Below are 24138 nucleotides of genomic sequence, written 5' to 3'. Positions count from 1 at the left end.
CCTGGGCTCTCATAACACCTGAGCAGTGCCACAGACTGATCCACTCCATGCCACGCTGCATTGCTGCAGTAATTCAGGCAAAAGGAGCCTCAACTAATTATTGAGTGCTGTACATGATCATACTTTTCATGTTCATACTTTTCAGTTGACCAACATTTCTAGAAATCTTTTTTTTTTGTATTGGTGTTAAGTAATATTCTAATTTTCCGAGATACTGAATTTGGGATTTTCATTAGTTGTCAGTTACAATCATTGAAATTTAAAGAAATAAACATTTGAAATATATTAGTATGTGTGTAATGAATGAACATAATATACAAGCTTCACTTTTTTAAATGGAATTACTGAAATAAATCAACTTTTTGCATGATATTCTAATTATATAACCAGCACCTGTATACACACATAAAACAGAGCAGTAAAATGTGCAGCCATCGTTGATCATGTGAACAGTTTGGGAAAACAAAGATGAGTGAAATAAATAAATGATGTGGGAGAAATACAGAAGGGAGTGAGGAAATGTGACGTGTATTTGTGTGTGATGACAAAGCGACTCTGAAAATGGATGGATAGATATTTGCATGTTGTTGCTGGAGCACTGGGTGGAGAATGTGTGCTTGTGTCTGTTACCGTGACGACAGGCACGCAGCAGCTGAAGGAGTTGCTCCGTTAACATTGCGCTTCAATGTAAAGTCCTATATTTGGTCCTGGTTGCTTTCTCACATGGTTAAAGACCACACTATGCTTCGCTTAAGCTGAACCGGAACCTACATTTTTTCAGAGGACCAGAGTTCCAGTGACCTTTCACATATCGCAAAAAGACCGAAGTATCCTTGAAAGCGAAGCATGGTGCGGAGCAAAGAGGCATGTGTGAAAGCACCCTTAATTTCTTGGAGTACAGATTATTTTAATACATTAAAGGTGATTGATTTGAGTCACCACTGATTTCAGATTATTGTGTTGAACAATAACAACTTATTTATTTACTATATTGTGTTTTGCCATTACATGTTAGATTCAAGAAAACATTGAGTACTTTGAATGTGTCGAGGTCGGCTAAAGTTCCCTCTTTTTTGGAAATCAAAATATGGTCATCTTTTTTAGAGTTAATGATGTATGAAGCCTGTGTCCATCTGTCTTTAGCAGCTTTAACCATGTTTTAATGTAAAAATCACCAGCATTGGGATGTTTTCATAGCTCTGTTATTCATGATAAAAAAATGATACCAAAAGCTTTTTATGAATACTTGTTTTAAAGCATTTAAACCCTGAATTATGAAACAATAAACACAGATAAAAACTTCCTCACTTTATTCTACCACCAACGACTGGCACTTTACAAAGTAACAACAAGGAGAAATAAAGGAAACATTTTTATCCAATGGTCGACAAAAACAAAAGCACACATTTCATTTCAAAAAGAAGATATCTGAAATGTTTTCTACAGCAGTCCCTGCCTCTTCAAATCCTCGTAGGTCTTCTTGTTCACCACGTTTCCAATGGAGTCCTCGTACTCCTCCTACGCACACACACATGGTGCAGGGTTAGCAAAGACCAGATGTGAAAGTAACAAATTACAAGTACTCAGAATACTTTTTTGACTATATTTCTAAATCTGTAAAATTCAGTGCCAGTCATTTTCAGATTTTCTACCCCCTCAGTGCCAGCCGTTTGAGCATTTTCACTGATTTTTAAAGACCCACAGAATATTTTGTACAATGACAATCTGAAAGAATTAAAGTCTCTAATTTCATCAGAAAAAATAATTTTGTTTCTAGCTTGTTTCGTTCTTCTGTAATCCGCAGTTGAATAGAGGCAAGTTTTACACAAATCGCCAGTTTGTGACAAAAAGCTGAGAAAAACGTTTTTTTCTGAAAACTCCTCTCCCTCTGAGCTCTGCTCATCACGGGTGATCTCTCATCTAAAGGTGCGCTGCTGCCACCTACGGTACATGTCACCTATTATTTTGCTATTTGGCTCACAGTTGAATGTTTTGCTTACCGTATTTTGTTTCTGCCACCTTCAGGGTACCAGTCGGTCACTACATCACACTACAGCTTAGATATTGATGAAGGACCTCCGCCAGGGTGTCTTTTAGTATTGAACGTGAAAAAAATTAATTGAAGTTGACACCGAGCGTTTGGATTTGAAATGACGTAATATTACGTCAATGGCACTGAATGAGTTAAAGAGTAACTAAACCCCAAATCCACTTTTTTTCTGCTGAATACATATTTATTTTGGTATTAAGTAGTGCTGTTGACTGATCCTAGTCCAACTTTTAACATTTTAGTAAAATAATTTACATTTTACGTCTTTAGTTGTAAAATGTCAGAGTTGGCTGAAACGGATTATCGTGACCATCGCGCGTCACCAACTGTCATTGTTGGCCCCGCCCCCTCCTATAAAAGCTGACAGGAGGGAGGAGGTTTCCTCCTATTACATCCCTCAGTGAGCACTGTTTCAGTTTTAATGAGGAAGTCTAAAGCTCCTTGAGTTCCTGTGGTGACGTTTTAGACTTCTATAAAGAGCAGATCAAATCAGAGGGTTCATCACACTACGTGTGTATGTACAGACACAGTGTGTGTATCATTGTCTGTCCTGCGTGTGCGCTAACGTGCATGTACTTCTTAGAGCAGGGACTGTTTGTGAGTAATATAGTGTCTGTTGGCCTGTGTGTGTGTGTGTGTGTTAATGCTTGTGGGCAGTGTTTTTGTGTGTAGTAGTACTGCCAGCACTGACCTGCCTGACTGGGCGTGTTTAACTGCGTCAGCAGTAATGCCCATAACCAAGGCATTTTTTGGCAGTTCAGCAGAAATCAGGGGTTAAGTTACTCTAAGTATGTTTTAAAATAAGTAATTTGTTACATTTCTACACCCAACCATTATGGAATAAATTATTATTTTTTGTTTTAAAAGGATCGACATTGCAAAACTACATGATTTATATAGCACTTATAACCACTGAAGTAGTCGCAAAGTGCTTTGCAATTCAGTTTATTCACTGAGCTGCCATGCAAGGTGATAATCAACCACTGGGAGCAAATTAGGGTTCAGTGTCTTGCCCAAGGACACTTCAACACAGACAGGTATAGACTGTGATCCAAACCCCTCGAGATCAGAAAACGACCCCTCTACCACGGTCGCCAAAACAGCATTGAATACAGTTTAATTTGTCGGAGCATTTATTAGTTATTTATTTTAATATAATAATAATAATATATCATATACTGTATTATCATTATTATTTATCAATTATTTCAGCCTGAGAATTGTTTTTTCATTTTGAAGTGAATTATTTGGTGTTATTTTATTAAAAAAGAATTGTACATTTTGACAAACCTTTTATTTTATACAGATGCCTTAGTGGAAAATAAATTAAGTTTTAATTGGGCAAGATTTGGTCTCTTCCTTTTTAAGTTTATACATGAGCTGTTTACTGTATGCAAGGGAACCGTGGCAGGATTTATTTATTACCAAAACTTAAACGTGGGAGGTGAAAGTAACTAGTAACTTTTACTTTGAGTACTATTTCATTGAGCTACTATTTACTTGTACTTGAGTATTTTAGGTATGGCTAACTTGCACTTTGAGCACAATTTCAATCAAGAAACAGTACTTGTATTTGAGTAGGATATACTGTATCAGTGAATGAGCACTGACCTCTGTGTCAGGCTGCCATCGCTCCAAAGCCTTCTGGGACTTCAGCTTTGCCCACACTGAGAGTGGAGACAGACACAAACATAGACACAGACAGACACCATGTTACACACAAAGCAGTCCATGAAGCTTGTTTTGTCCAAAGCGCAGACTCACAGGCGACGGCGTCCTCGATCTGTGTGACATTGGCGAAGTGAGCCGTGTTGGGAATTCCCAGACAACGCATTCCATGAGCATGACGCCATTCCTACGAGGAACACAAACGTCACACGGCTGAACTAACAAACATCTTCAAAACAGGGTTCCCACACTTTTTTTTTTTCTTTTTACAATATTTAAAAACTTTTCCAAAGTATTTTACCAAATTTCCACCACTTAGTTTTGAACCACTAAGATCTATTCAAACAAAAATGAGTGGGCCTTTCTAGTGTACTAGTGTGACAGAGGTCTGACAGTGTGTCATGGTTAGTAGCAAAAGGGAATGCAAGTTGTGTCCATAACGTATCCATCATGTAGCAGTCAAGATGCATCAGCTGTTGAATGTAACATTAAACAACTACTAACTACAATGTTTAATTACAAGATTACAATTTCAATTTGAAAACGCATTTATAAAAAGCGATGTACAAGACAAGGTGTCAGGGTTAACAAGCTTGCTTAACTTCCCATAATAATAGCAAAGGTTGGATTTTAAACATTAAAATAAAATAGGCTATATTTCCAAAACTGTTACCAAACAATTAAATTATTCCATTACTTTTCAAAAATGGAAAATAATTTTTCATAACTTTTGTAGGAATTTCATGACCATGGGGAACCTGTATAGAATACTAACACTTAATTGTGTAAGAAAAAAATTAATCTGTGATATATTGCAATATTTCACCGTGTGATTATAGTCGAGATTCAAAAATTGTCCTAATCGATTTTTTTTAATCATATTTTTTATAAAGGAAAAAACATTTAATTGCGCTAACATTAGCATAGCACGTAAACGCCCGGTCACTTGGTGTCAGTGAACCACATCAGACCTTGTTAAACTACTTCACTCCTCAATGCTTTTCAGCTGGAAATGAATTTGACTTTATTTTCATAAAACATACTGGACACTTTTATAGATGATGTGGTTGCTTTTTTTCTTCAAGAATTGAAGAACTTAACAGAATCAGAATATTTTGTAGAAGCAAAAGTTAAACTGTGATAAACTTATCATTTGTTTCTGATATTTGTACTTGAATAACAGTTAGTTACGAATTATTTGTTCTCACAATTAAAAACAAAAAGAAAAATTGTATTTCAGACCATTTTGTATTTGTAAAGGTGAAATGTGTCATTACTGACTTCACAATACATCGCAATATATATCGTATTGTTTAATGATCGTGACATGCAAATAATGAATCGTATTGCATCATCAGATTCGTTTCAATGCACAGCCCCTACTAATACTAGAGGTTTAAAAGTCCTTTTAGAGCAGCCAGGAGGTCATTAAATCTGCCAGTTCCTCACACATGCTCGCTATCATGTTGTGCAGGTATTGTGATACAAACCGTGACCTGACTACATGGTGGTTCCAGTTGCTTCAATGGATCCATAAATATTAATAATGGCTTGGATTTATTTAGTTTTTTTTTTTTAGCAACACTCAAAGTGCATTACAAAAATCATTTGTCATACCGGCGGCGGTGGTGGTAAGCTACATTGTGGGGCATACTGAGATATTTGAAATGAAATATGAAATATTTCACTCCTGGCTACAATAAAATTACTTTTTAAGAAAATCACCCAACAAAACCTCTGGTATTATATGTGATGTTTGATTTAAAATTAACTTCAGGTTCCCTTTAAAGGTGTAGTCCGTGACTCTTATAAAATGACTTTTTGACATATTTGCTAAAGCTGTCACTATGTAAGGACAGCATTACATCAAACTAGTAGATTGTGTGAAAAAAAAAACAGACTTGAGTTTCCCCTGCTGCTCCTGCAGCCTATGGCAGATTGCCAGGATGCACCGCGACCGAGCAAAAAGAACCAATCATAGCCAGGATTGTGTTTGATGCACTGTCTGACAGCTGTTGCTCACAGCCCCTGCCCCTTTCCCAGGGGCTGGAGCGCCATCTTTTTTACAGTGTATGACCTGGAGGAGTAAAAAAAATAATTACTGCTGCTTGATTTACATTATGTTTGATTCGTAATTGTTACACGAGAACTTTGTGGCGCATGTGTTTGTTTGTGTGCACGCTCCGTGTGGGCTGCTGTGAGTGACACTGTGCTGTTACGCTGCCGTCGCTGATAGATAGGTGTGTGCACATTAAGAGAGAGATGCGCTGCAGTAATATGCTTTTAACAAACCATGTTAAATTACTGTGATGTTGCTGTCTGGCTAACGTTAGCTTGTTAGCTTCTCTGAGGGAGGGACTTTCGAGCCAGGGCAAGAGAGCAGCAGAGAGGGTGGCGGAGGGAGGGATCTGAAAGTTATGGACTGCGCTTTTAATCAAGCTGGTAAAATAATGTTGGTAAAGAATGAATTAAATCAGTAGATCTTGCTTTAGATTGTTTTTCAGTCAAGGCAGCAGAAGCAGAGGAACTGCCTCAGAAACACCTAAATAAGATTTTACAGTTAATATTGTCAAATCAATGCGTTAGCTTTATCAGGAGAGATTGCGCACATAACAGAGGCTGACAGCTGACGACGCGCACGCGCACACACACGGGGAGAGAGCTAAAACACACTGGATAAAGTCAAATTCAGCCAGTTTATGATAAAATAGAAACAATAAACAGCATTAAGTTGCCAAATAACCACGTTACATTTGTTCAGAAGGGATCGTGTCAATGTGATCGCTGATGAGGCGATGGTGCACGAGGAGCAAATGGAGCGATGTATCAGTCTGGTTCCAGTAAAAAGTGACCATTAAAAGCTGTAAATGAACTGATATGCAGACGTGGGGCAGTGAGGAGGTGATTTCATGTGGAGATGCAAACTCATCGGTTGAAACTGATCAGAATATGGAAACCTCCATCAACAGGAGTACAGCAGCCCGCCTACCTGCCTGTTCTGATTGGCTGAGTCATTTTAAGGGCACCCTCATTAGCCAATAGGGTGCAGCCAATGTCACAGAGCGGCCTTTACGTGGATTTTTCTTGGAAAATTACTAAATCATTGGAATGCAGCCAACACAGTGGTGCATTCAATAGACTGTGAATGTTTAGTTCACTGAAATCTCTGAGTTTTATTTTAAACATTTCAGGGCTGAATGTGTTGAGTGATCAGAGTAAACATACAGCAAAGTGTCTTTGGAAGGCTTTGGGTCCTCTGTAGGTGTAGTTGCCACAGATCTCACAGTTGTAGTTGATGTTGAGGCCGTGCAGTTTGTAGAGCCAGTAAGGAATCGGCTGCAGGGGAATAGACAACAGTCAATAACGCGCGCGCTCACTACACGCTCACTACACACACACACACACACACACACACACACACACACACACACACACCACACACACACACACACACACACACACACACACACACACACACACACACACACACACACACACACACACACACACACACACACACACACACACACACACACACACACACACACACACACACACACACACACACAACCAATAGATGGAGGTGTGATTTTACAATGAACCAAAATAAACAAACACAAGTAAGAGTGTTTGTGTGCATCACTCGCTGGTATTAAACTAAATTTCTACAACAAAGTGTAGATTTACTTAGACGTTTTTCATGCCTGCACCACATTCTGATGAAAATCACAGAGCAGCACTCATACTGAGATATTTGACTGAACCTGGGGTCACGCTTAATTACTACCTTTTTAACATGGACTCTGGTTGAACGCTGTGCGGTGAAGGTGATGCGTTTCAATAAGCGCAAGATGATACAGAAATGTTTGCTGATGAGGTGAATGGAGGCTGTCCTCTGGTAATTTAATAAATGTTGTAAAATACATAAATGACTCATTCTTGACTCGTCGTGTTGCTGTGTGTGTCACACGTCCAGAAGCAGATCTCTGAACTGTGAGTTGCAGCAGTAAAACACTACGTAGCGTCTGTAGCATCACACGAAGCCGTTTGTCATGTATACAGTTTAATGTAGAACGAGTGGCTATTAAATGAAGCTCAGTTATTAAATAAACTTGACTACATGTGCGTGCCACGCACAGATTTTAATAGTGTGTCGCAGCAACGGGTTCAGGATTAAAGAGCGATCGGCTTTATTCAGGTACGAGCCATATTCTGACAGCTACGAGCTGAGTCAGGTCTAACTTTGTAGGTCAGATTAAAGCTAACATCTGAGGCTCTGCAGTCTCAGATGTTACATGATACAGAAAGTATCCTTTCCCTATTTACACGGAAACAAAGGAGGTACCGTTTTCAAAAATGTCCACTCTGGAGCAAGTTTTTAAAAAGTTCTGTTTTCAAGCACCAAAACACCGTTGCCGTGTAAATGCACTGCCAAAACTCAACATTTTTTTTTCCCGTCTTCACTAGAAAATGTTCTTGTGTAAGCAGGGCCTTAGTGTGTTCAGTGGGCTCAGTGAGTGCTGAGGGCTCCTCCCACCTTGCCGTCCCAGCCCAGCGGCAGGTTCTTGGGGTTGTAGATGATCTCGTTGTCTTCGTCCTCACTCTCGCTCTCGCTCAGCTGCTCCTCCTCTTCCTCCTCGCGCTCCTCTCCTGTCCTCGCCTGCTTCCTCTGCACGTTCTCATGAGTCAGCTGCCTTTGCTCCTGCAGCATACGCACAAACAAACAAACAGAAATGTCAGCAGATCAAAGCAAACACCTGAAGAAAGCCTCACAGAGACGTTCCACTCACCCCCAGGATCTCCACGTACTCGTAGACCTGAGCTTCCAGGAAGCCCATCTCCTTGTTACGCTCTGTGTCTCTGAAGGAGGAGAATAAAAACTACATCAGGTACTACTGTAAGAACAAATAAAGGATTAATTAAAACTACAGGGCAGTAATGGAATAGCTATAGCTCTGTGACCGTATTCATAAAGCATCCTAAGGTTAAAAGTAGCTCTTAGTGATGTCACGCTTAGAAAAGATTTAGAATTCCTCAAATTTTAAGATTTTTTTCCGAATTATTCCTTGAGGATAAAAGTAATTTACAAAGCATCTTAACTGTTAGGAGTGGTGAGGAGGACTAAAAGTGTCTTAAACAAACAGAAACAGAGAAAAAGACAGAAGACGGAAAGTTATTCTCTGTATGTTTAATGACAGTGATTAAGATACTGTAGATACTACCAGCTAATATTTATTATTATTATCATAGTGTTTCTGGTTGGTTTTTGTTTTTTCACACCATCCACCAAGTCACATTTCTTGCATTGTTTTAAACCATAACTGGCAATAAAACTATCGTGATTCTGACTTTTCGCACACAGCGTAACGTAATAGCAGCCTTGTATTGCTGCGTGATTTGTTCGCTCCCGTCTGTGTGCTGTAACACCCGCCCTTGCTTTGACTGCAACAGGTAACAGTGCTTCACACAGAGGGAACCATGCATTGTTTATCAGGGCAATGCACTCTCAGGTCTGTGATCAGTAGCCAACTTCCCTCTTAATAAATGTGTAAAATGTATTTAATTTTGCTGAATTAAATTAATTTCATTAATTAAGTCCAAGTTAAATGATCGGTTGATTTTATTCTCCATTCATCACTAGGAGCACGGTGCGCTTTCTTCCTTTCTCTAACAACCAATCACAGCTCTTGGCAGACATTTCTGTCCCTCCTTGCTCAGAGTTGCTCTCAGAAACTTCCTGAATCACTTTTAAGCTAAGATCCCGTGCTATGAATTTTTAGGCTAAGTTCTAAGGAACTCTCTGAGAGAACTCTAAGAAGTTTCACCACAGATGTCTATAACTAAATTCCAGAATAAATAAACCATCCAGTGGAATGAGGAGGTACAACTGCAGCTACCTTATTCATTGTACGTGAGAATAAGACAGAGGAAGGAGTGGGGAGGAGTCCTGGAGGCGGGTGTGACATGGCTCTCATTGCACTCACTTTTTGGGGCCTTTGGCTTTGGGGTTCTTGGCGAACAGAGAGGGGTCAAGGGATTCCAGGGACTTTCCTTTCGTGCTGAACAGCCTCTGAGCTCTCTCCTCCAGAGTGCTACACACACACACACACACACACACACACACACACACAACATAAGTAACACGCACACACACACACACACACACACGTGATATGAACCTGAGGAAAAAGTCTCATGAGTCATATACACACCAACAGTAACAGTGAGAGCTGCCATTTTTTAGTGATCCCCAACACAAAGCAGTCAGTTTAATCCGTAAGGCGCACTGGTTTGTTATTATTAATATTATTATTATTATTAAGACGCATTAAGCGAAATAAAATAGTCAGATAAGTCAAACTTTATTCAACTCATTAACAATAACTCTCAACATTGTTCAGGTTTAACACATAAAATACAGAACAACACACTCACTTTTTCAGTTCAGTATGTTGAAGCACAGTAGTTAATTTCATACATAAGGCGCACCTGATTATAAGGCGCGCTGTCGATTTTTGAGAAAATTAAAGGATTTTAAGTGTGCCTTATAGTCCGAAAAATACGGTAAATAAATAAATAAGTGACAAATTAATAAATGAATGGTCAACCCAAGTGCTGTTTATTCAAAAACTCGCTGCATGTAAATTAAACTTAGGTTATATTTATTTATTTACTTAGGTCATATTATTTATTTATAAATACGGTATATAAATATACCTAGGTTATATTTATTTATTTATCTTTTTGTTGAGTATACTTATGTCCTTTCCTTGTTTGCACCTTTACTTATACTGTCATGGCTGGGACATGCACAAGAATTCCATTGTACCTGTTCTTATTTGGCATGTGCATATGGCAATAAACTTTATTCTATTCTATTCATCATCACCAGGAAGTCGCTGTCCTCATGCTGCGTTCAAAGAAACTCAGAACTCTTAATTAATCGACCAGGGGTTGGCACCTGGAGGCGGAGCTCCAACATAGTAAAGTTTTCTAAAATCAATTGTCTGACATTCCACAACAACGATGGCACCGTACAGAACCACATGTTGGTGATAACAGTGATTAAAAGCATTTTAATGCCAAAAACTTCCGGAAATCATGTGACTTACCGCTGTTGTGGAACACAGTAATGTAGGATTTATTTTTGTTACTTCCTTTAGAATTTAAATGAGCTGTTTTCATTATTTCAAAAATGAAATTAATTTTTTTTTTTTTTTTACTTGAGCCCTGTGTCATGTTTTTAAACATGTTGCTGAAATATGCTACGTAACGTTGCCTTGCTTTTTTTGGCCAATAAAAAACAACAAAACAAAAAAATCAAATCTTTTTAAGTAGACAATACATAAACAATACGACTTCTAATGAGACCGGAATGCGTTCGTTAGGCTTGGGTGGTAATACGGGATTACCGTTTACCGCGGTGTCATGAAACAGCAACAGTATCAGTTTCAATACCTTTTTAAAAAAAATGCAAGGCACTTATATAGGAGATAAAGATTAAATATCAAATATAATTTATTTAATGCCTAAACATGATTCTATGTCCAGCAACAGCTGTGTAAATGAGTGCTGCTCGGCGACTATGGGCGTGGTTGTCTTCCCTGGGGGTGCTGCTCTCGGTGCTGCTTCCATTCCGGGTCCTTCTGGCCGGGGGTCCGGACCCTGCTGGCTCTGGGCCCGCCAGCTGCCCGTTCCGCACGGCTCTGGCCGTCTGCTGGGCGGGGGCCTTGGCTCCTCTGCTGGGGTCTCGGGCGGGGGGCTCTCTGGGCCCTTCCCTCGGGGGGTTGGGTGCTTGGGTGTGGGTGGGTGGGGGGGCTGGATGCTGGCGGGGGGCCTTGGGGTTGGGGGTTGGGGTCGGTGGGGGGATGCGCTGGGTGCTCGGCTGCTTGGGGCTTCCTCGGATGTGTGTGTGGGGGGCGGTGGCTGCCTCTCGGCCTGGGATCTTGGGGGCATCTGGGGGGTTGCTCGGCCGCGGGGGGGTTGCCTGGGGCTCCCTGGCCCCCGCTCTTTCTGCTGGCCTGGCTGCATCTGCGGGCCCAGGGCAGTTCCTGGGTTTGCAGTAGCGGTTTTTTTTTGGAAAAAATACTGGTATACGATGCACTGGCACGCCTTGGGATGTGGGATAAAACTCATACTGGGCTTAACCTTAGACACGTTAATCCCAAATACCTGCTTTAGGTACTACCACTCACTCATTCCCCCTGTTCACAGCCACCACCATTATAGCTAAGCTTCACACTTGTCACCATACTGGCTGGATTACACAACATAAGCACAATTTATACTACAACCTCACATCTCACCCTCACTGCAAAACAGTCTATTCTTCCCCAACTTTTCTATTTCCTGCCTTGAGTCTCTCCCCCCTGCTCCCTTTCCCCCTCCCCCTCCACTTAGGTGTAACACTGCTCTCCCTTTTTATATCCTACCTATAATAAAATATTTCTTACCCTTCCTTAGGGAGGGCTGGTGATGGTCACAATTAAGCAATAAAATAAATCAATGTATTTTATTGCAATAACAAAATATGCATTGCTGTCTCATAATGATTGCACTTCCTGTGGTGTTGACCTTAGACAGCATGTGCAGACAAGTAGAAAAAAGAATAGGAAAAAAAAAAGGAAGAAATAGGTTTTAATTGTCGGTTTCAGGTCGGGCTCTGATATAAACACCCAATGTCTGTCGAAAATGTAGGTTTCACATTTGCTTTGTCGGTTTCTGGTCAAAGCTTGAATAAGGTTCATATCATAAATGCTCTGTGTTTAAAAGCAAATCGGCACCACAAAAAGCCAAAACAAAATATTTGTCTCTCTTTTTCCTTTTCCTCCACCTGCTCATTCATTCTCCGGCTCCGCTGCACAAAAACTTTGTGACAAACGCAACAATGCACACGCGGGTCAGACTGGAGTCTGATACATGTCAGTGAACGGACAAACAAAAAAATCCCTGTCACTCGTCTACGATAGACACACACACACAGACACATGCATTCGCTATGAACGCACCCTGAGCCTTACGTCATATTTATTAATTAGTCACTGTATTACCGTATACCACTGTAAAATAGGGAGGCGGTATAACGGTATAAAAATTTGGATAGCGTCCGTGAAGTGACCTGCATGTGCACAAAACACGTTACGTGGTGCAGTGTGTTTGTTAAAGTAAACACGGCCCCTCGTGCTGGTCTCAGTCCTGATGGATTTGTGGCATGGGGGGGCTGGGAGGGCGGCACGCCTCCGGCCCCAATATGAGGTAGGACTTAAGGGCGGGGGGGCCTCTGCCACGGCTCAGGGGAGCTGGAGAAGGCGGGCCCTCCATGACTTGTGCCCAGAGGCGCAAGTATGGGCAGTCACCCATTATGCAGATTTATACAGGGGTTATATACACCCATTTTGTGTGACGTATGCATACTAAATTAGGTGCATGCACACGCAGGCTTAGTGCAAAACAACCGGAGGACTGCTGAGGCGATGGTGCACGGGAGTGGACGGAGTGGTGTATCAGTCTGGATCCAGTAAAAAGTGACCATAAAAAACTGTAAATGGACTGATATGCAGACATGGGACAGTGAGGAGACTAAATGTAGAGATGGAAACTCATCCATTAAAACTGATCAGAATACACGTAAATACACAAAAAACCCTCGGTAACAGGAGTACAGCAGCCCGCCTACCTGCCCATTCATAACAAATAGTTCTAAGCATCTAGGGACTTAATGCTTTTAGGTTTTTATTTTGTTTATACTCTGGGTTTTTCTATCACATATATATAAATATCTGGCCATTGAACATCAGGAGCGCACATCTGATGACCACTCGTTTTCAGGAATACTGCATGGGTCCCACAATCGTTCACCTGTACTTAAAGTGAGTTTCCTTAGATAAGTGGCCGTGTCCTCAGGTAACAAGCTTTCTACATACTTAGAACTATTTATGAGTCTTAACAGCAGTTCATTCATTGCCATTTTTCAGTTTTTCAGTTTACATATGTAAACAACATGGTTTCGGCACAGAGTATGAGCGCGCACGCAAGTGCCGTGTCCCGCTCGTTCGCCAAGTTAAAACTTATTAAAAACCAGTGGAGGAGCACAGTGGGACAGGAGAGACTGAGTAGACCATGTGGGCCACTGCGCCAGTTTTATTAAACTTTATAGTTTCTAATACAGGCTCTGAGTTGAAACAGTTAAAGTGGGTGTCAAAATAAAGCGTTCGCTATCCGTGGTGCTGAGATGCTTTGAATTTGTGTTAGTGACCATCCTAATGTTTTTGTTGTTCTCTTGTTTTGTTATAATTCATGTCTGTTTGATGGACTTCATAATGACAGTCACTCTCCATGGTGTAAGCCCCGCTGTTGTGGGCATGTGTATGTTGTAAAATGATGTTATCATGAGCTTTATTATTTAAGTTTAAAGGGCCCGGTCATTTGCCCCGCCCCCGGCCCAGCTCTGATTTGTTCCGCTACTGCGTGAGACGCTTCACTGGTTCCCCCGTTCATATTTAACTCTTTGCGCCATTTGCTCTTTTTTGCTTTCATCTGTTATTGCTTTTCACGCCAGTGTGTTTTGTCGAACAATTGTGACATTTGTCGCCTTTTGATGACTGATGACCGCAAACTCAGCAAAATTTTCATGAGAGCACATTTGGGAAAAAATATGGCCAGGCTCAAAACTTTGACATTTTGTTTTCAAGAAAAATGTGACCCACTGAAATATAAAGTGTGTATCGCTTAATACAGTGTTTCTCAAATGGGGGTGCGTGTACCTCTAGGGATACGCAATGACTCTCTGAGGGGAACTTGAGAGAGAGATAGTGGAAAATTAACAAATAAAGTGTCGGTCTTGGTCCCAGCCCAGGCGTGATATGACTGGAAATGATTTAAAAAAAAAAAAAAACAACTATAGAAATAAATCTATTCAGGAGCCGCTAAATCAATGTTTTTCAACCTTGGTGTCGGGACTCCATGGGGATCGCCTAAGATTTCTGTATTTCTTTGTGACTTTGTGAATCTAGTTCAACTAAAACGCAGGAAAAAAAAATAATATATATATATATATATATATATCTGAGCTCAAACATGATTAAAACTAATTCTAGAAAAAAATGTCTTGATATCAAAAAAGGGTTGGGAAACACTGCACTAAATATGACTTATTTCAATTCATTTACAAAATCGCCACGTTTGCATGGGAGCTTTAATTCCTCTTTAAATTGGAATAAAAGTTAATTACTCTTTAACCTGACCTTGTAAACACTTAATTCCTAGTGCTAAATGAATTCCACATTAGGTGGCTGGTTTATTCCATATTTAATTCAGAATTAAAAAATTAAGTTAATTAGGCCCGACCACCACGAGCTGGCAAAGTGCCTCTTGCTCTCATAGTGGCCCACTACGAGGGAAGGTGTGGTTGTCATGTCGTAGTCATGTCCCTGCGCGTTCCGAAAATGTATAGTTCATAGTACTCAAAAAAGGGGAAACATTGCTATTGGGTTGGATTATTATTCTTTCTTTCTTTCCCGTTGTCGGAACCAACTCACCTACTTTTCACCCACTGAGCCATTATGGAAAGTCTCAAAAATTCAAACAAAATTCAATCACGCGCTTCTCGTCTTTCTGGCTATTTCCGATGTAAAAATATGCAAAAGTTTGATGAGCCAGCGCCCCCAAGTACGCCAAAAATGCATTACGAGATAGGAATTGCCAAAAGAAATTCATTCATCGTAGAATCATGAAAATTGACACAAAAGTAGACCATGAGAAGACAAGTAAAAAATATTATTAAACCACGCCAAAAAATACACAGGAAGTCCAGAATCTTGAATTGAAAATTGCAAAATTGCTATTTTTGCTCACGTATTTTAGCGCATTCGTCCTAGGGCGTTTCACTGTCAAAATCACTGGAGATCATCTAGAGAAGTGGGACACCCCACTTGCACATACAAACTCCAATTTGCGCCCAAACGTGTATCACTTGTTAAACCCCCGGTCCTAAACCAGCTCAATTTGGAAAAACAGACATTGGCACGTTAGCGCTCCCTACAGAGTGAAGAGAATTTAATATGGGGCAACCTCCTCGGGTTGATGGACGCTCCAAACCTCCTTAAACATTCCTTTGTTGTTTCACGTCTAATGTGGAAGTCACATTTTTCTCAAGTATAATACTAAGAAATGTCTCTTCTGTCCACAACATATTGCGCCATGTTTTTATGGAGGAAGGTGGTTATGTGACGTATAATTACAGAAAAAGTGTTTCCATTGAGCTTTTGCGATACATTTCAACATCGAAACATCTGAGAAATCTCCTCATGAAAGCGTAAAAGCTTTAACAATTGTTGAGTGGTTTTTTTTTTTAAATTCATGCATTTTCATTACAAGTTTTTATTGAGATATTTAGATTTTGGGCATTTCCAAGGGTAATGCAAATGTAGCGAGTGACAAAGTGTCAAAAATTGGATACATGTCACATGTGGGCAAAAAATAAATAAAATAAAATCGGACTTGACCTGCAGCGTGAAAATACATTTTTCACAAAGTGAAAAGTCTTTTATAGTGACAGATAAACATAGATACTGTAGTTGGTATAATACTGTACTACGTATTGGGTCAGATCAACCCATTTCCGCTCCTTACCCTCCACACTTGAGTCCCAGTGCCATGAGCGCAGACTTCAATCTGTCCAGACCCAGTGACGCCAACTCCTGTGAGCAAAGGACAGACAGAGGGAAGCTTGGTGAGGAATGTGGGGGGGTATTCCCAAAACTTTCATCTCAAATGCTTGGATAGATTTACCTCCCAGGAGGAGAAGGCTGAGAGGTCCAGATGAGCTCCGGCATGCGTCAACGCGCTGCTCGTCTCTTTCTGAAAACACATGGAACAGAATCAGAACCTGTGTGTGTGTGTGTCAGGGTGACTACAGGTAGGAAGAAGTTATATTTAAGACCTTTTTATTCATTAGTCACATTTTAGTCATTTCAAAATGTGATAGTTTTAGTCTAGTTTTAGTTGACAAAAAGGTTTTAGTCTAATTTTATTTATTTATTATTTTTTTAAGTATTAGTCTTTTAAGATTAATTTAGGTCAATAAATGTTTAAAAGTGTCATGAATAATTACAGGTTGTACTGAAAGTGTAAGTGCATGGCTCCTTTAAGGCTTTAAGAGAATAAGTGTGCGCGAGTGGACGAGCGAGAGAGAGAGGGAGAGGTAGAGCAGAGAGAGAATGCAGCAGGATACGAGGGATGGCCGAATGATTAGAGGAAAAGTGTTTGTTTAGCTGCAAATGTTTAGTGAGTAACAGTTAATGTAATAAAGGCTGCAGCATTTCTCAGACACACCTGTGTGCTGCTCTAATGCTGATGCTAAAGTGAAGGAGGTTAACCCTGAAACAGTAACTACAGCTCTGGAGAATCAACCTCCCTGTGCTGTTTGACCAACGTCAGGCTGCTGAACAGGAATGTTAAAACAAAGATCATTTAGTTGTTTCTGACCACCAAGACCCTTTGTTGAGGCTGCCATCATGCTCCATTAATGAATGAAAAAACTCAATAGCATTTATATGTGAATAGTGACCGCAGTTGTGGGCGTGACCAAATAAAGCACTGCTGATATATTTCTTTGGCTTTTGACAGACAGATTACCCCCACAAAAGGTGGAAATGTCATGCATTTTTAACATCTGACAGGTCAGTCATTGACGGTCAGGTTAGCTAACAAGGAGACAGCGGACTTATTGCGTCACGTAACCTAAATGACAAGTCGAGAAGGAATGGGATGAAAAGAGCCTTCAGTCTGTGCTCACCATAAATTCTGATGGTGACGTGACTAAAGCACATTTAAGACCTATCGGATCTGATTTTAAGACAATTTAATACTTTTTAAGGCCTTTTATTTGTAAAAAATGATTTAAGACTTTTTAAGGACCCGCGGTCACCCTGGTGTGTGTGTGCGTGTGTGTGTGTGTCATCAGAAGAACGTACTGGCCAGCCAGGGAAGGTCCCATTGTCCCATTTCTTCTCAAAGTCTATCAGCACTTTGTCATAGAGCTCGTTCTGGTCCAGCAGGGGCTTGACCCGGTCTGTGTATTCCTGCAGGTACTCCAGCAGCATCTCCAGGTACCTGTAAACAACAGGTTTAGAAAGGCAGGAGAAGGTCTGGAGCTCAGAGAACAACGTGTGCTAAAGCTACCTTTTGTAGTCTGCATTCTTCCTGTCCTTTGGAATGTCAAACAACTGATCAAAGGAGGACAGGTAGGAGATGTACTCCAGTTTCTGTGCACACAGCAAAGACAGCAGTTAGAAACACACACACACACGCACACGCGCGCACGCTCAGTTTGGATTGAATACACAGATCTCTTACGTCTGCGCCTTTCAGGTTGATGAATTTCAAGTAGCAGTCGTGAAGATCCAGGTAGCGGCCGTATCCCTCCTCATCAGTGAACTCCACCATGTCTGTGAAAACAAAGATTTACCGTCACTAGAAGTGAGCCAATACATTGATTATCAGAATCATCACGATGCGATACGTGATGATTCAAAAACGATCAGAAATGTTCAAAAACTCTAGGAGAGATAAAAGAGAGAGGAAAAAAGCTTAGAGCCAAAGGTGAGTTTGCAAGTTACATGACGTTAACGAAAGATGGACACAAAGAAAAAACGGCACAGCCTCTATTATCTGGCAGTGGTTTGGGTTTCAGAACAGGTATCTGGAAAATATGACGCAAAACCAAAGGTAGCAGCGCCACGAATTTGTTTCACCACTTGAAATACCACCCACTGCAAAAACGAAGACGGCCTCAAACTCTACATGTCCTCAAATCCACTCCATTTATATACTTTTAAAATGTATTTCTTGTTGAATGCACTTTTGTTTTATTGCTTTGAGCTCTGTTTTCTTAAGGATTTTTGAGAAATAAGCAACAGTAGAAAAGTCCTGCCATGCCATTATTTATTTGAACTTGTTAAAGGCTTGTGAATGTAGCAGTCTGGTTTGAAATAAAAGATTTGCTAAACTTTATTTGATTGTGATTTTTCCATTTGCACACAATTTTAAAAATATATAAATAATAACTATAAGTGCCTACTTGAATCATGATACTGGTGTCATTTTATGCACCAAAGGGTTGAATTTAACATTTGTATGGTAATTGAAATTAAAATAGAGATATATATTGTACACAATGATTTAGCCTAAAAATATCGAGTTTTGGGTTTAAGCCATGTTGCGCAGCTCTAGAGCCAACTACTGTTAATTTTACATTTTATATACCTCAGTGATTTAAGTAATAGGGATGGTTACACTGAAATCATGCAAGATTAGGTCGTGGGAGCTTAGCATGTCCGTTAGCCACACTGCTTGTGCTAACCCTCAGCCACTTGTTTAACAGGAAAATCCAACGGAAATGTCTGATATGATCTCTAAACATTAATTGTGAACCCTTTAATTAACACCAACTGGAGAATCACCCTCAAGTTTAGCACAAAACCCAGCGCAGCCGTGTGATTGTGACATGTCACCAGGTAAACTCATCACCAGTTCAGCTAAAACACCACCAGCTAAACCTGCCTTTTTCACATTTGAATGTAGCCATATAAATCTGAGTGCTGATGAAAGCAGCTCATTTTGAACTCACTCTGAGCCTCCTCGCTGGGGTTGTCTCTGGCCTTCAGCAGCTCCTCAAACTCAGCTGCCATAGGGATGGAGATCTGAAAAGGTACCACGACAAACTCAGCATCTTAACTGTTTCATAGCAGCCTGATTTGTCCCTTCTTTAATACCTCGTTGGGATGCTTTCGGTGAAATTCCTTTATCTGTTTCAGTCTGTTGTAGAACTCTGCAAACTCATTTGGTCCAGAGATGGCGGTGAGCTCATCCTTCCTCATTCTGCTCATAGCAGGAAATCAGCCACAATGTAAAGAAAAAAGCATAAAGCAAAATGTTTCATTAACAACATCAGTGATCAAGCAACACCCCAACAATCCACAGGGATCTAATCTAAGCATAGAGAATACAGAAGAACTCACCCATCTTTGTCTTCATAGGAGTCCCTGAGGTTGGCGCTGACGTCCATGTATCGCTGCAAACACAAACAAGCGTTAGCCAGTGGCTAGCAAAGCATTCCTTCACCCTGGCATGTGCCATTAGCCAATTTGTTCATCTTAACATAAAATTTTGCATTTTATTGTTGCTTTTTGCCGTTGTCAGTCTGCTTTTCAAAGAATGACCATACAGAGTTCTTGGCTCACCAGTGCTGATGAACGCAGGGACCCCCTAAGGAGTGATTTTGATCCCCTACGGTATGATGTCGCCCCCTACGCTAGTTGGAAAACAGCACTTTTGTGTAGTTTTTTTCTTTTTTTAAATCGGCAATAATAATTGGTGCACACATACTTCCAGGCGTGCATGGGTTGTTTTAACACTTTTTAATCTGCATAACCCAGAAACAAATACATCAGCTGCATCATCTTTTTAATGGAGATGATTTGCTCTGATTTTCCCGTCTTTGCCTGAGGACCCATGCAGCCACTTAGCTGCCCCTGAAGTTGCCTGTGTGCATCCTCCACTTCGTAACCCATAATCACCATTTAATATTAAGTGTGCTTCAACCGCGACACATGAAGCTGCTCGTCATATTTATAACTCCTAACGGATCATTCTAAATGCACACACATGGATGGGAATTGCGTCTGGTTGAAACAGGTTCGGGCTTAAAGAGACATCGGACAAACGGGTTCAGGCCGGGTCAGGTCTTCTTTTTTCGGCCTAATTAAAGCTCTACTGTGTGCATTCTTCACCTTGTAACCGTTAATCACCATCCAATATATACAGTGCGCTTCATAATCTCAAAATAATGAGTTGAGGGGGGCGTGTCCATAACAGTCCCAATACTATTGTGGTCCCACATACCTACTTTAATTTTGAAAAGCACATCTTTAAATCAGTCTTTTGAATCAAATGTAATTTCTTGTCTCTACAGTGTCCGTGAGTATTTATTAGCGGAGGACCATGAGTAGCTCTCTAACTACCTGGGTTATATGCCCTGGCCAGCGGCGCTCGCACCGCGCGATCGCCCTACGCAGTGAAAAACTCCCTGAAATTTGTGGGGTTGTGACGCAGCAAAGAGGTTCTTGTAAGACCTGCATTAGCTTCACCACAGCGCTGATAGCTCACACTGACGACACCTACGGAGTTAGACAGCATCATCCATCATCAAAGACTACACTCAAAGATGCCTCAAATTGTAAAAACACTTTGGCCAATGGTGTTTCCTTATTTATGCTGACTCAGCCATTATTTTGTCGGGCACAGAATGCATTACAACACCTATCTAGAATGTGAGTCATGAATGGGTATTGAGATAAATTAAAAAAAATCTCCAGTAATGAAACGTTCATGTGCCTCGGCTCAGACATGTGGCTTGTGAGCTCAGAGTTCCTCCACTGGGATTCCAACAAACCCAAAAGTAGATGATGGCTAATGCTGCACAATTAATCTAATCACAATCGATTTTATAACCAAACAAAATGCTGCGATTTGGAATTTAAATAGACCTACAGGTTTGTCCTCTGGAGTCTGTTTCATCGCGGCTATCACTGCTAGTGTGTTTACATCTGGGAGGGGTGTGTGTGAACAGTGTGTTTGGTCACGTGACATTCCAGTGAGCCAAAGGGGACGGGGAGAGTGACCGATATGGGTGACGAGCAACAAGAGCATGAGGAGGAGCCGGCTTCTTCAGAGCCGGGAAGGGTGTCACAACACTAGGTAGAGTCCTTGTTGGTAGATCCCGTGTTTCAAGATGGGTCGGATGGGTGGCCGACATTGCGGACCCCTTGCGCCAACTGTCGCGGACCCCACCGTGGAGAGAAGCGGGTGCAGTGAGGTAACCTAGTCCACGGCCTTGGGAAGCAGGGTGGTGCTATAAAGCTATCAAACCGAGAGCCACTGTATTTTTTGAGGAGGATCGGGCCAGCTGTGGGGCATTTCGGATGGGCTATGAAACCGCCTTAGTAGGGGCTCCGGTACCTTTTCACCAACCAATCAGAAAGGGTTTGAAAAAACGTAATTTCCGCTACTTGACGTGGTTACTGCTTCAGCAAATAAGTAATGGAAAATATGACCCTAACCTCATAACAATATCTTATTTTGAAATACTGATCAAGAACGGACGTTAAGTCACAATTCAGAAGCAAATAAGAAGAAAGGGGTGTTTCTGCCTTCGAAGGGGTGTACCCGCTTACAAACCAAAACGCCCCTTTTTGCTGCTGGTCAAATGATATTGGGGTTTTTTGTAGCACTGAGTAGAATGTCTAAGTTTACAGAGTCACGCTGTTTATGGTTACACTTTGCAGAAATGCCTTTATTTTCTGACATTACTGTACATGTGTTTTTTCATATAGGAATACCTTATGTCACATCGCTAACAATGTTTTTCTTTTTCAGGGGAAAATGAATTGAATACAGTACTTTAAAAGCTTGAATTAGTATTTAATTATACTTGTGTGTTTTAAGTTAAAGTATCCATACTCTGCATGCATCTGCGTCCATTTATCAAATCACAATCTCAATATTGTTTACTATAATTGCAAAATTTTCCCAAACCATGCAGCACTAGGTAAAGGGAAAATCACGATGTTTAATTAAAGATTACTGACAAACAGAGCATTGCTGGACAATATTAGTAAGACCTTTTTTATTTATAGAATAAATGTTGATGTTTTTAAAGACAAAAAATGGTGACAGCAACATCAGTGACTCTAGACTCGCACAAAGAACACATAGAATACAAGTTCCCATTCAAGCTTCTAATATTGGTTTTGAATTAAAAAGACAGCATGGCGCTTACAAGTTACAATAACTATTCACAAACGTATATCTAGCTTTAACATTGAGAACCTCAGTGTTTATGGTGGCTACATCTCTCTGATAGTCTGAGGGAAATAAACCAGTGCTAGCATATCTAGCCTATGTTAAAAAGTCTTTTTAAAATGAAAACCATTACTTACATCCAACATGGCTCTTGTACGATGGTCAGAGTTAATCTGTTCTCGAAGCTGAGTAACATAAAAGTGAATAAAAGGGTTAGATTAATTTGAAGTTATTGTTTTTATATCAGCTTATGTGTGCTAACACTAGCCGGGAGTCCTACCGTGGACTTTTTGTGGAGCATTTCTTTAGTTTTCGCATCCATGAGCCGCTCTTTCTCTTCGTGGTAGCGCCGCTGCTGCTCTAATATCGTCTCCATGTTTAATAAAAGCGTACGGCGTTAAATATAAATATAAAAGTGTAATGCTAATGTGTTAGCATAGCCTTGTCCACACTACTTCGTTAAGACGGCGTTGGAGCGGCAGGGTGTCCGTTACTCTTATGGTACGTGACAGAAACAGACACCAGAAGAAAGGTTCCGCAGGAAAACCTTTTTTTTTTAACTTCCTAAATGTATTTATTAAGACCAAGGTAACACCATGAGCCTGTCTTTGTGTACAAATCCGCTTGTTTTTCCATCAAACAATTTAGAAAAATACTTTTAGAGAAAGGAGAATATAATTTAAAGGGAAAATTACATTTTAAGATGCAATATTAATACTTACTCAATTAACATAATAAAAGATATATATTGTGAGAGAGTATATTATGAATTAGAATATTGCCACTCTATATTTTGTATTATTTAAAATTCAATTTGTGACATTTGTGTAGTAGTGCATATCAAATAGTAATAGTTAATAAAAAAAAATATATATATATTTTTTAAATTGAATTTGAATTAAAGGGGACATATCATGCTAAATCCACTTTTTTAGCTCTTAAATGCATTTTGATGTATATTTAGATTGTTTAGAAGCACAAAAAAGTTCAAATTAATCTCTTCAGGTGCTCCGTTGATATCTTTATATTCTGTTTTGGTCATATTTTTCAATCTGTTTCGATTTTTCGATTCTCTATTACGTTTTTTGAACAATAACGTCAGCGGAACTGCCAAATTAGGACATCGACTCCAGGCCCAACACATCGAGCAATCCGCCATTTTTATTTCTCGCTTTTATTTTGTAGTCCAACCTCCAGGATGCAGAAGTTACGAGAGGATAAGTCAAAATGTTCAGTTGTTGGATGTACTAACCCACACGCTTCATAACACCGTCTCCCAGCATCAGAACCTTTTTGAAGTGCTTGGTTGAGTTTTATTTTTCACGGAAATGTACCCACATCTGTGGGTAAGGTCATTTTTGTGTGCGCGCAGCACTTCAAGGATGACTGCTTCAGCAACCTCCGCCAGTATGAAGAAGGATTTGCCGAAAGACTTTGTCTGATTGAGGGTTCAATTCCTTCTATCTTTGGAGACGACGAACAGAGCACTTCGGTAAGCTGTAAATAACAGAAAAGGGGTAGAAAAGGGGCCTGTGGAGCTATAATAATGAGGAATTCAG

The 24138-nt window shown here is 40.3% G+C and overlaps 1 protein-coding gene across 2 annotated transcripts; it reads right to left on the bottom strand.

Annotated features, from left to right (window-relative positions):
• Window positions 1-1295: 1295 nt before the first annotated feature.
• On the bottom strand, window positions 1296-23078 carry sf3a3 (splicing factor 3a, subunit 3). Of its 2 annotated transcripts, XM_028461579.1 has the most exons (17): window positions 22860-23078; window positions 22717-22764; window positions 19738-19790; window positions 19492-19597; window positions 19347-19419; window positions 18074-18165; window positions 17900-17982; window positions 17692-17830; window positions 16508-16576; window positions 16349-16416; window positions 9703-9810; window positions 8509-8578; window positions 8256-8420; window positions 6944-7054; window positions 3815-3905; window positions 3662-3717; window positions 1296-1518 (listed from the first exon to the last, which is right to left on the bottom strand). In XM_028461579.1, exons 1-17 carry the CDS (start codon window positions 22953-22955, stop codon window positions 1441-1443), a joined length of 1506 nt encoding a protein of 501 aa, XP_028317380.1. In that variant the 5' UTR covers window positions 22956-23078; the 3' UTR covers window positions 1296-1440. The 2 variants fall into 2 exon arrangements, with proteins under 2 accessions (XP_028317380.1, XP_028317381.1); XM_028461580.1 differs by lacking the exon at window positions 9703-9810.
• Between the last annotated feature and the right edge of the window lie 1060 nt (window positions 23079-24138).

This window comes from Gouania willdenowi, chromosome 11 (genome assembly GCF_900634775.1).
Source record: "Gouania willdenowi chromosome 11, fGouWil2.1, whole genome shotgun sequence".
Taxonomy (NCBI): Eukaryota; Metazoa; Chordata; class Actinopteri; order Blenniiformes; family Gobiesocidae; genus Gouania; species Gouania willdenowi.
This window is presented reverse-complemented; position numbering and strand designations above follow the sequence as displayed.